This window comes from Botrytis sinoallii, assembly GCF_014898435.1.
Source record: "Botrytis sinoallii strain Bc 23 chromosome Unknown BSIN_026, whole genome shotgun sequence".
NCBI lineage: Eukaryota > Fungi > Ascomycota > Leotiomycetes > Helotiales > Sclerotiniaceae > Botrytis > Botrytis sinoallii.
Window position 1 is genome coordinate 178,805 of NW_024066053.1, and position 13,546 is coordinate 192,350.

Consider the following 13,546-nt stretch of genomic DNA (forward strand, 5'->3'; position numbering starts at 1 on the left):
TAACTTGGTGAGTTTGTCGGCAGGTGAAAAGATGAATTTGTCTTAAATCAACGAAGTAAATGGGCTGCTTATATGGGTGAGGAACAATATCAATACAATTTTGACTGTAGCCCCGTGACGTTGAATTTCTTTAAATTTGCGCACAAATAGCAAGATACTATCAATCAAGACCTCCAAAGCTTATGTATTTTATGTGTAGCACGTCATATGATAGCATAGAGTTGATTAAATGTCGTTTGAAGCAGCCCTGTATAGTTGACATTCAGCACTCGATCAGTAATCCCGCCTCCACCTCCGCCATTTCCCCATAGTTCATGTTCCTTACTTATTTCTCATCTGGGTTCGCTGGATGTATAAAATCTGATTGAACCCATGCTATCAGTATTTGGAACACAGGAATAGTAAACGACCTGGATCGCGGAAATAAGAGCAAGATGAACTTCCGTCTAGCTATTGATATGCAGCGAATTCGACCCTTCTCGGCGTCCTCTAGATCTTAGATTGCAGTACGACTCGAGAGGTTCAGTATGCCGGAAGATGTGAGCATGTGGAAATTATCTGACAGTTTTGATGATTTAGATGACTCAACTGCAAATGAGATAATGTTTCAAGAAAATTTAACACGTGAAATTGATTCAACAAGAAGGAACAAGAATTTGTTATTGGGGACCTCCACTTCCCCTAATTGAATACGATTGCCGAACTTAGGCTCAGCAAACAAGTGCCTCTTGGTATAAATGAAAATCGATAGATACCATTCGATGTCTACACTGAGAGACGACGCAATGGCTTTTCTCGTTGCAACCCTGACGACACACTTCAAAGTATAAGGATAGATCCGACGTTGAGATGATGTCTGTGAGATGATATCGGGACCCTCAATACTACCAGCCAGGTTGATCTTCACAAGCCTGCCTAATACTCATAGTGACTTCCATATTATAGTGTTGCCAATTGATGGGACATCATTATTCTTTTAATAAGATAATGATATCTCAGCACACCAGCTAGGTGCTTCATCGTTCTCCGAGAAAGCTAGGATTCTGGACAATTCGGAGAGTAGAAGCACCTAGACCCAATGATCTTGTACTTCATATCTACACTCGCAGTACTCAGATTGCATTGTTCCCTTTGATCGTTTCTCGCATGTTCCTGAGACAGCTTGTGGATACTTGCATTAATACCAAAGATCTGCTCCACCATCAACCAAAAAATCAGGCCGGATGTCCAGAGGATACATCTTAATCCCTAGAAGGAACATCTTAATCCCTAGAAGGATTGCAATCTAGAATAGTAGGTGGAAGACCACTATCGATCACCTTTTCCCCTAGTGAAGAGATCGCGTGCAGTTTGTTAGTCATTCTATGAGCCCTTACTCCTTGGGAATCATTTGTAAACAGTATTTAGATTACTATGAGCACCTGATTCACAGAACTCATTCATAGACACAGTAATATATATAGATAAAGGAGAGCAGAAGATTCATATCGGTTTAATTATGATAATCATATTGAGACATTGTAAAATCTATATAAAACAACATGTCGTCGTAGCTTTGATTGAGCTTTGGTCTTTCTGTGCCGTCCTGTCTTCACTCTGGATTAGCGCATAAGCGGCCGCCTCACGAAACAGCCATCATGTTTCTGTTTCCAATGTGAACATGACCCCGCCAAGAATCAAACTCCCTTTCAATCAAACAACCACAAGAAAACACAATAAATCATTCTGTGCTACTCATTCGATACTGAAGATTAATATTCCTTAATTTCACCACTTGACCTTCTCGAAAATACCTCTTAGAAGTCTACACCAACAAGTCATACACCGCCCATCATGGGGGTGTCGGCCATTGACGAACAGCGCCAGGGTAAGCTCGAATTCACGAATGTTGGGACATGTATACAAACTAATATGAATTACAGCTATTCTGGATGCCATAAAGTCAATCACTCGAGGCGACGTATGTTTTCCTCCTCCGCGATCGAATATATGCTGAAACAACTGTAGTGGAAGGTGCTCGTTATCGATGAGGCGACCAAAAAGATAGTGTTTCGTGTCCTAAAGGAAGATGATATTCTCAACGAGAACATCGCCAGTATGTCCGTCTATGCGTGCTGAGAGGCACTACTAAAGTGATCGCAGATGTGGAAACACTCGAAAGCAGGAGGGAAATGAATCCAGGCATGGATGCTATATACCTTCTATCGCCCCCCCCCGAAACCACATGTTGTCGATTGTTTGTTGGCAGATTTCGAACGTCGAAGATATCGCAAGTCATTCCTAGTATGGGTTGCCCTTCTCGATCCAACGATGCGCCGGCGTATCGATTCCTCCAGACAAGCACAAGAACAATTGGGCGGATGGGAGACTCTATCCATAGATTTCTATCCACGCGAGTCGCATCTAATAACATTCAGAGATCCTTGGAGTTTTCCCATCTTATTCCACCCAGCATGCGCTCCTTTGGTGCGCGATCATATGCAACTTCTAGCGCAAAAGGTGGGATTCGTTGGTCGATGTGAGCTACAGAATCGAGACTGATTTGATACATAGATTACTGGAATCTGCGTTTCCCTAGGAGAATCCCCGAAAATACGTTATTACAGACCTAAAAATCCTACACACGAAGCAGCGGTTCTCTGTTCTCATCTAGCCAGATTTGTCCAGGAGGAGCTTGATGCGTACCAACAATATAACCCCAGTTTCCCACCGCAAACTAATCGACCTCAAGGTGTTTTACTCATAACCGACAGATCAATGGACACATTAGCACCAATACTGCACGAGTTCACATACCAGGCCATGGCACACGACCTCCTTCCAATCAAAGACCACGAGAAAGTCACTTACACAACTGTGTTGAATGAAGGAACTGCACAAGAAGAAGAAAAAGAAATGGAAATTACTGAGAAAGATAAGATTTGGGTAGAAAATAGGCATCAACATATGAGTAAAACTATTCAAAAGTTAATGAGCGATTTCAAGAAGTTTATCGCAGATAATCCACATTTCGCCAATCAAGATGCGGAAAATGTCAACATCAGTCAAATCAAAGATATGTTAGCAGGGTTGCCACAATTTCAGGAGATGAAAGAAGCATACTCTTTACATTTGAACATGGCACAAGAATGTATGAACATCTTTCAACACCATGAGCTCCCAGAAATTGCGTTGGCGGAACAAACTCTAGCCACGGGACTGGACGAAGATTACCGAAAACCCAAGGAGATGGGTGCACAAGTTGTCCGTCTATTAGATAATCCAGCTGTTGCTCCTAAGGAACGATTACGACTTATCATACTTTATGTCATATTCCGGGACGGCTTGATTACGGAAGATCTAGAACGTCTTTTACATCATTCTGGGCTTCCCCTCTCAGAAATGAATGAAATTCTAAACCTAGAATTACTAGGGGTACACACCACCAAGAAACTTACAGACTCTAAAACCAAAGCTGTACCCACTCCATTATTCCCACCAAAACCTACACCTACTGTAATCAACGAAGAACTTGCTCTGTCTCGATATGAAACCAATCTCCAACGCTGTCTCGAGGAAATCACCAAAGGGACTTTAGACCCAAATATCTTCCCTTATACAAGACCTCCCACTGACCCATCTGAGGAAATGGCCCTTCAATCACAAGCTTCACTTCGTAGCGCCAAGCCTACATGGGCTCGTGGACGTAGTACCACACCAGACAACATGCAAAGAATTATTGTTTTCATGGCAGGTGGAGCTACTTACTCAGAAGCCAGAGCTTGTTATGAAATTTCAAAGGATTGCAATAGAGATGTATTCTTAGCTACCTCACATATGCTCAACCCCAACTTGTTCCTGAAGCAAGTGGGAGATTTGACGGCTGGAAGGAAGCAATTAGATTTACCAATTGACAGGCCAAAACCAAAAGCTCCGGCCTATCTTTTCAAAGCTAACGATCCGCCTCCTCCTCCACCCGTTGTCGCATCACCCAGACCCCAAGTAGGACTTGGATTACCGGGCGGACCAGGGAATGCACCTGGAGGTGTAAGACCTGAGAGAAGCCCAGGGGCTCCAGCTCCGCCAATGAAGAGTCCAGGATATGACAGCAAACCTTTGGCTGCAGGAATGCAACAGATGTCTCTAAATGGGGCAGGAGATGGAGCAGGACATTCCTCTGGCAAATTGGAGAAGAAGAAAGGTGAGGATGGAAAGGAAAAGAAGAAGAAGATGGGATTCTTCAGGAGTAAGAAATAAGCAGGCATAATCCAGTCCTCGGACCAGAGTGATGAATAGCGGGAGAACGTAGGGAAAGTATTGAAATCGTGGTCAAAGAATTTATGCATGGAATTCGAGGCTCAAGTAGCGATATTTCTGCATGCGGGCAGTGAGAGCCGAAGAGATGTTCTAGTCGTGTACAGCACAAATGAAGGAATCGAAAATATCGAACAGTATTTGCAGAAAGGACTATGACAGATATTGAAGGGACTTATTGGTAGTCGGTGAATGAAGTATACAGGATGTACAAGATAGACGAGCGGCACAGGAACAAGATTAGTATGAGCGTGTAATAAGAAATTGAAAATTAATTTATATAATATGATTTGGTCCGGCTTGATGCGATGTGGTCTGATGTTTACTAGAGGGTGGTTTTCGATGTTTCAGATTCACATGATATGTTTCAGAAAGCTCACCGGGAGATATAAAAGGGGAGGGGATAGGGGTTAACCAGGAATTGTGTCCCGGACGAAGTTCACAAATTAAAATCAAGAGTCATCACAGGGTCCATTTGGATCCATTTCAAGGTCATAAAGATTCATTGAACTATATCACATTTGAACTTCTGATAATCTCATCTAGTTCCATCTTAATCCTGTATTTGTGTGCTCATTTTGTATTTCCGTTGTCATATCTCAAGTACCCCGATATGCAAATAAAACAAACTGTGTCATTTTTTCGTTCAACTCTCGTTCTTGACCACCTTACGCTTATCAATATACCATGTCATCGATATACTATAGATTCTTTCAAGAATTTTTCCTTGCCTCGATAGCAGCTTGTGATGCAGCAGCCTCCTCCCATCCCTTCAAAGCCACTGCATTTTCCTCGCAAAAGTTCTTACATGCTCTTTCAAAGACAGGAGCATTAGAGTCTGCAGCCATGTCCTGGTACTCTCTCACATTATCCAACCTGATAAAAAGTCTGAACTGCTCCAATATCTTTCTTTCGACTTGGTTCGCCAGTGCGAGCATCTGCCAATAATCTGCACCTTTATGCAAATCCAGTAGTAAATCTAATTTATGATCATTGGCGTCGGCATCTTGAGGGGACATTGGATCAACAGTCATCTCCTCCCAGTTGATTGGTTCTTCGTAAGCCGTATCAATGAGAATGCGAAGTGTGTGAGCCGTCATCAAATCCAAGAATATCTCTTGATCATTACGCCAGCGACCAGAGAAACTGGCAGTGCAGTAGCCAGATGCGCATGCTAAAACAACTCTGTGTGCGTGAAAACGAATGTTCTCGGCGACAAAAACGATATCTATCATCTGCTTTTCTTTACGGTGGCCGCGAAGACTGCTAATCAGTGATTGCGCTGACTGAGACGCGGGCAATTCGACGGTGGGGTGATAGATCGACTTGCAGCCAAGTTCCTTCAATAATTTTTCATATGGACTCAAACTTAGTCGAATACACTCTAATGGTGGCGCATCAGTGGAGCTAATGAGCAAGAGGTGCTGAAGAGGCTTCCATGAAGACTGTAAGTCTTCAATGGTGACATGCATGGGATCTGAAATGTCCAAGTTGAGCCAGAGATCAGTTCTGTTTAAGCTGTGAGCATATGCCCCGAAGTAGTCCTTGCTGCGCACAAGATTGTTTTGAAGATAGTCATATATTTCGAAAAGGTCCGACAGAAAATCCGGGATGTCTGCGCGCAAGATATTCTTCGATATCTCTACCATGTGCTCAAGGTGCTTCCAGACCTCAACCATGAATGGTTCTCCGTGTTTTGGCACCTTGCTTAAAATCTCTGCAGTTGGTTCCAGGACCACAAATTGCGTGTTGCTCCAACAGATTGCCGCAAATTTGTAGAGAACGACGTCAGATAATGGGATTGCTGTACTGCACTCTGAGAGTCTGTCCATGTTCTCTCGTCGATAAGATGGTTCGCGAGAATTGTCTTTTCGGACTACGAAAATCATCTTGCGTGCAAGTGCGTTCCAATCATGGTGATTGAATAGATGCGTGGCGGAACTTGGAGCAATTAGTGGCGACAATATTTTTCTCATTCTTTCATGTATGATTGAAGTTGGATCCACGAGTCTTCCATAGTCGCTAGATTTAATTAAAGCTTCTAGAGTTCGTAGGCACTCCATGTAGTCTTGAATCTTGAAGCAGCCATTGTTTTCTCGCCGACGAAGGCCAATCTTGTACCATAGAGTGTCGAATTCTTTTGCTTTTACACAGTCATGAAGAAAATAGCGGTTGGTGTCCTGAAATGCCGCCTTAAAAATCTCATCATCGTGATCAAACAACTCATGGGGTGGGTGCATTCTACCGTTTTTGTCTGCCGCAAGGGTTAAGGATGACAATGTCTCGACGAGAGAGGAACCCTGCTTCACCTTAGATACGATTCCAGTTAAAGTGCTGATGAATTTAGTATAGACAGTCTCATTCATTGTCTCTAAAGTTGATGGGAAATCCCTCGACTCAAAATTTTGAATCAAGCTTTCAGCAGTAACCAAAGTAACCGACATCAATTCTAGACATTTCTCGGCTCTAGGATAGTCTGTGGCCTCAAAATCGATAAATTTTGTTGGTTTCTTGTTCCAAGGTGCCAAAAGCTGAGGTTGCTTGGTATACTTTGCGGATGAGGCTGCGATGTACTTGTGTTCCGAGCTCAACGGCAAGTACGCAGGCCAGATTGGCAAGAGCTTCAAGTACTCAATGGTAGTCATATGACCTGTCGTTACATGTAGTATGATGAGTTCTCGAAGCAGCTATATCTTCAATTAGCAAGGGGACTTTGGACACAAGTCTTGATTGTACGAATTTACCTTGATGAAATTTGATTTCTTGAGAGCTTGGCCAGTTGCAAATTGGGCGAACAAACGCTCAATTGAGTTTTCATCTGGAGCCAGTATACTTAAAGCATTAATGAATCTTCCTAAAGCTTTATGATCGTCCAGGGACTTCTCGCCATCAGCAATCGATTTGGGCATAAGATTTGGTCTGATCATGTAGAGGCCAGGAATACATCTACATAACTGCTCATGTTCCATCTTCGATATTTCAATGATAGCTGGCAGATCTGCCAGTTCCGACATGTTATAGTATCCCCAGACACCGTTGCACTTTGCTTTGAATAATGGCAGAGAACAAAATGTTTTAGACTTTTGGGACAGATCCTCCACAGCGGATGAGGAAAACTTATTCCAGTAATCCCAGAAGAGTTTCAGCCAATTATCCGTCTTTTCATTTACAACCCTAGATCCTTGAGATTTCATGGATAGAAGCTCCGGAACGTGGGAAGTTGTCAGTTCCTTGACATTGAACTTCTCGCTTCTAACAATTTCGCCTATGCGGTCGTAAGGGTCAATTTTTTCTGGAAATATTACAATACTTCTGGCGAAGTCAAAAATTTTCACTTCTAACTTCGTAACGGTGTAGTAACATCGAGTATTCAGAGGCATGGATGACAGATTCTGCGTTAACTGTCCCAGTGTTCCGTCCGCGAGAGGTAACAGTCTACATCCGTATAATTCTGCTAACTCCTCCGGAGAAACATCTCCTACTGGGATGAGCTCACGCAGGACATTGCCGATCAAATGGGGATCGCCAACCATCGCCTTCTGAAGACAGTCACCAGCCTCCTTGGACTTGAAGAGCTCACGTAAACCAGAACGGTCTATGGCCTTAGCAACATCTATCGATTTGATACCGATGGATATGTGAGCAGGGAAATTTGGTGATAGATTTGGGACCAGATGTTCTAATACTGGAGCAATTTGCCTAGAAAAATGTGGCTGCAGGAGATCGAAGACCGTCTCAGACATGTTCATGTTAGTTGCATCAGGGCCTGTAACACGTCGGGGGAACAGCCTCGCTGAACTGTGAGGAAGCTTCTCCCAGAAAGATTTGCATAACAGTTCTAAGCGACTTCCATTTGCTGGATATCTTCTCGGCCAAAATTGGAACACATCCGAGCCAATCTTCTGGGCCAAACCTTCCAGGAATGTGAAGTAAGCGTATGCCAATTTTTCTTCCAATAACCAGGAGTTCCATTTCGATCCCTCGGCCTCAGATGATTCGCCTCCAGCAATGAGTGTATTCCTATCTCCGGAGAGAGAAAATGTAGCGTGTATGTGCACTGGCAAATCAGATGCTTCAGGTAAAGGGAGAGTGCTAAATAACTTTGGCGTTGGTAGATCTAAAGCTTTTGTGTCCTGTTGATTTTCTGATTGTACCAATGCTGCAATGCCGTACTCTACATTCTTTCTAATTCTGGATTGGTATTCACCGCTAGGTGTCTCCTCGATCATTGAATAGACCCACCACTTATCTTCAGTTGCAGTAACGTCCGGGCCAAGCATTTGCTTTGCAGAACAAAGTGTGTAGTCAGATGTGGATTTTCTTTTCTTCATCTTCACCGACCAAAATAATTCCTTCGCCTCGGGCCCCTTGAAGCTGACTACCCGAACTCCTTTCAAGAACAGCAGGGAAATTCGAGCTTCTTGAAAATATTTGTCCAAGAGTAATCGGACTGAATCAACAGATGGGGGCTCTTGCTTTGCTCTTAGAGGCGAAACATGTTTTCTCAAAGGGAAACGAAAAATTGTGCCATCATAATGATCAGAATCACTATCGTAGCCCCATAAGTCCTGGAACGGAGCCAGTTGATTTGGGTGAACTTGCTTGAGCTTGGATAGCAAAATCTTCACTCCTGGCTTTCGTGCCTGCCAATTTCTGTTTAATGGGAGGCATGTCTGCAATGGATCTAGGATCAACAAGTAATCTCCAGAAAGTAAGACTGGATTGTCTGTAAAATGGTACATGGTCTGGCTGCCTCGACCAAACATGCCGATGGTTGATCTATCTTCTCGCTTGCTGCCAACACCAACGTTCTTGAAACCTTTGAAGTCGCTATCCTGAAATACTGCATCATTATGAACCAGTAGAGCTGGCCCTTGAAGATCTTTCATCTCTGAGGTAAGAAGATTTTCAGTTGAATGGTGCCTAGGATCCAACATCCAGTGGACTGCTGATGCCTTAGAATCATCCGCGTTTGCTAGATACTCCTTGAAAGTACTTTCGATAGGGTAGCGGTCAAGGGTAGTGGATATGCTGGTCGTTATAGCCTCGCACTGTTGAAAGTCCTCGTCATCATCGTCATCGTCAGCGAGTTGCAGTTCTCCTTTCCTCAATCGCTCACTCAGTTTCTCTATAAACAAGCTATTTACTGTCTGTTCAGAGATTCTCGAATTGGTAAATCTGACTTTATCAACAATCCTGTCAGACTGCAGCGGCATATCATTGTAAATTATATCCTCAACCGGGCACAGAATGCTATCTTGATCCAGTATTTTCAAGCCCCCCAGAGATTTTCTGGAGTATCTGCTGGCCATTTTGATCGTTTCTAAGAGAATTTCGGTGTCGGATTCTGTATAAGGATGACCAGACCGCTCAATTTGAGCTTGAACATCAAGAATGTCTTTTACTCCTGGCCTCGATCTGACACTCATAGCTTTCAAGATTTCTTCGTGCATTTTTGCGAATCCAACATCGACATTCCCCAGGAAAGGACTGAGCAGAGTACAACCAGAAAAGAATGCCTTGGAAGCAGTAACGAATACACCGTTGTCTGTGAGAACGCATCGACGACGTTTCAACGATTCCGAAACTACATCAGTTCGGAAGTTGTCTCTTAAATAGATAAGGACGGTATTGACGACATCCCCTTCATCTTTGATGACGCCATGATCAAGCTGAGCAAGTAATATATCGTCAGGTAAAGTTTTGTTCCATCCAAGGAATTCGGCCCAACGGTGAGATACGGCGGTGAAATGGACGATAGGCAGCCTATATCCTGCACGTAAACGATCCTGAATACCGCGGCACTCGCTCGGGCTTACCATTTCAATACTTCCATCGGGTAAAGTGGCTGGTAGCCATTTGCGTTTCAGGAATTGCTTGTATTTTGCCGCCGTTGCTTCTGACGGAAACCAGGAGCAAGAAGTCTTCAACAAGTTTTCAGCACGACTGTGGACTTCTTCTTTAGGAAGAGAACTGTTCAAAAACTTTCCGACTCGCTCATAGACAAACAACTCGTCAACTTTAGCCCTCAACCCAAATTTCTTGAAAATTGAACCATACCGCGCGAATTGATCATCAGTAGGTAACACTTCCTCGTCACTGAAGAACACGCTCTTCAGGCAGCTGTTTTCTGGGTCTATCAGAACAGAAGCGGTGGCGAACTTGCCGGTTAGACTCCCACCAATTGACTGAGTCGGTACTATTGGCAAGCTAATCATAGCTGCTTGTGCTTGTGGAGACAAATCATAGTATGCTTTAAGCATCAACTCTGCAGTTTGCGCCTTGGACGATGGTGACCAAGTGCACTTTTGAAGTCCCTTCCAAGCCGGAATAATATGATCTTCTAATGCTTCTTTCTTCGATTTACACACAGCGAGTTTCTGATAGCTAAGGATTTTTTGGATGGGAATGGTCTGCGCATCTATAAATTGGTAGTCCTTGAATATAGGAAGGGGAATTATTCCATCAGTGACCCCAATTGCAGACTTGAAAGTCTCCATACGTACCCATGGAAACCTTGGAATGGTGTTAGTTACCTTCAAACTCTGGGTACAAGGATATACATACCGACGATCACCATCAATTCCGCATGTCAATCCTCGAAAAATTGGGAGTTTCTTCAGATGGAATAAATGATCGTTTGTGTATTTGGAATCAAGCTGCCCTCCAATAGCTTTTGCGATATGTTCAATGATGATAAGTTTGTCTTCATCGGATGCTTCTTCAATTATAAGATGGGATTGAGCGAGCCATTGCAATAAGAAATGGAACTTATCACCGTTGCGAACTTGCAGGGTTGCTCCTGCATTAACAGTTTTCAATATTGCTAAAAGACCTCTGTCTAAGCCCGTGCTACCTGAAAGAATCACCGGCGCGCTTTGAGCTCTATCATCTTCCCCAAGCTTTTGAACAGTATCGCCGAGTGGTCCAGGCGGTGGTATGATGGCCCAGCAATTGCGAGGCTTGACTTTTCTGTATTTGCCATTTGTAAGAGGAAGCAACCATAGACTAGCAATACTGTCATTCAAGATGTCTGAACATCTATGTATCCAAGTCCAAGACTTAGTGACAAAGAACCTTTGATCGGAATCCAAAGCAGCCATGTCGGCATCAACGTCAAGCTTATCAAAAAAGTATGCCATGGCGTACTTTCTGAGATCGCTGGCAGAACGGTGGCGGATGTGAGGGTGAAATTGTGGGGCTCTTAGACGATCTTGCAAAGTGTTCAAGCTTGACTGAGAAAATTGCTTCAGGTCCAAATTGTGCTTAGGGTCGTGTTGGAACAACTCGGCCTCAAACTCATCGCGATGTACAAAAGCAAGATGATCATCGATTGAACGGCATGAGCCATCTTCGAATGGAAACAATGCTAAGCCCTTCCCAAGGTCTGATGAGCCCAGAACAGGGAGAATGTATTCCAGGATCTGTTGTCTTATTGCTTGTGGCCAGGAAATGACCAAGTTATTCTTGCCGCGCAGATAGTTGCACAGAGTCCGAGGTCCAAGTATAAGATCCAAGAAGAGATTCTTAACTTCCTCTCTTAGCCTATCTGGGATATATACAACTGGAATTTTTGCGTCTGCTAATGTCAACTTCAGTGATTCCGACTCTTTTCCTGTCGCCAAAAGTCCGGCGCCGGCACTGATATAACCATTCACAGTATGCCAAACAGGCAGACGTTGATTCTTAATCAATGTAAGCACTTGAGCAAGCACATCCTTAGACAAATTGTCGGGATCCTCGGATTTATAAGGCCAATACTTGAATGATGGATCGTGTGGAAAAGATGAAGCAAGGTGGCTAAGTAATTTAGTCCAAGCATGTGGAATTGAGCTATTAAAAAGATATTGATTCCATTGTGCCGGTAACTGATCCTGCGAGCTGCGATCCTGAGACTTATACAATCGGGCTCGATCTGGCGAGATACTAAACAAGCCATGAATAAGAGCCGGTTGGTTGATGGGAATATGCAATGGCATCACCAAGAATAAAGATCCGCGTATAGCAGGACTGTTTTCGACCTGCAAATATGTCAGTGATTCTGAGTACGATACTTTGGTGGTGACTGAATTGTTACTTTTCAGGAGGGTTAACTTACGGGCAAGGGAACGGCCACTGCGACCCAGGGCAAGGATTTCTGGGCTATACTCCATTTACGGATCTCTTCTGTCATCGAGTTCCCTTGTATACTGTGGTGAACTAAGAAGCTCATTTTGGTTGTTCTGCAGTGGCTCTGATACCTCAATTCCATTTCAAAAGTACAATCGAAGTCTTGAAAAGGATTATTCAAGAAGCTGACAATTGCATCGTTGACTCTAGTCTTGTTTCTACGCAATGAATCATCAATAGAGGAACGCGTGAAAGAAAGAGAAAGCTTACAACTGAACAGCCGTCTTATTCATCACCTCGATCTCAATCAGACCCGTGATATTCGAAATCACGCTGATCTTAACAACATGTTTCATGAATAGCAGACCTTCTTTTTCAAAGTCTTCGGTGAACTTCTCTAGTACGTAAGCCATCTCTTGGGCCGTGATCTTGCGATCGGAGATCCCACTTTCTTTTGCTTGTTCAACTGTGCGTAGAGGAAGTCGAATGATGGTGCCAGGAAAAGGTTGCTTTGCGTTCTTCATAAGTGATTGATAAACAGTCATGTGGGCTTTCAAGCTGGGGTTTTCAGAGTGTTCTACGAAGTTATAGCCGTTCCCGCCGCTTGACCAAGAATGATGAGGGTCCAGGATCTGGACGCGGTGACCTGATACGATAGACGGAGAATCCGTCCAGTTGTAAACCTGCTTGCTGTCAGTTAACAGAAATACTAGATTTAACGTCATACATACAGAATTGAAACCTCGACCGAACTTTCCTGTAGTCGAACCGTCCTCCATCTTGAGCGAATTTCCCACCTGTGACAAGCTTTGAAAATGCTCTTTCTTGAATTCGGCATTATTATAAGCTAATAGAGCTGGCCCTTGGTATTGAGCGAGCTTCGGTGGCAGATTGTCTGTCCCATAGCTATTCTCATCGAGAAAGAATTTCTGCAAGTTGGGTTAGAAGGGAACAATATAGAAGTAGTTGAATGATTAAAGTAAATTTACATACCACTTCCGATGCCTGGGCATCATCAGCATTTTGTAAGAGCTCTCTGAGAACAGAACCTCCAGCGGGATAATCACGACAGATGTTCTTCAATGCATTTAATATGGTTTGGACCTGCGGGAGGTCGAATTCCGCAGGAATATCCATCTTGACG

General features: G+C 43.6%; 2 protein-coding genes across 2 annotated transcripts; one reads left to right on the forward strand and one right to left on the reverse strand.

The window, feature by feature from the left end:
- Nucleotides 1-1,833: 1,833 nt before the first annotated feature.
- EAF02_010567 (uncharacterized protein) lies at nucleotides 1,834-4,236 on the forward strand (the record flags this gene model as incomplete). Its single annotated transcript, XM_038906615.1, has 6 exons — nucleotides 1,834-1,867; nucleotides 1,923-1,960; nucleotides 2,008-2,095; nucleotides 2,143-2,236; nucleotides 2,337-2,499; nucleotides 2,554-4,236. 6 exons carry the CDS (start codon nucleotides 1,834-1,836, stop codon nucleotides 4,234-4,236), a joined length of 2,100 nt encoding a protein of 699 aa, XP_038753485.1.
- A 770-nt stretch (nucleotides 4,237-5,006) lies between these two features.
- Nucleotides 5,007-13,539, reverse strand: EAF02_010568 (uncharacterized protein; the record flags this gene model as incomplete). Its single annotated transcript, XM_038906616.1, has 7 exons — nucleotides 5,007-6,980; nucleotides 7,038-10,809; nucleotides 10,861-12,314; nucleotides 12,392-12,620; nucleotides 12,673-13,085; nucleotides 13,134-13,331; nucleotides 13,396-13,539. The coding sequence occupies 7 exons, from the start codon at nucleotides 13,537-13,539 to the stop codon at nucleotides 5,007-5,009; spliced, it is 8,184 nt and encodes a 2,727-aa protein (XP_038753486.1).
- Nucleotides 13,540-13,546: the final 7 nt, after the last annotated feature.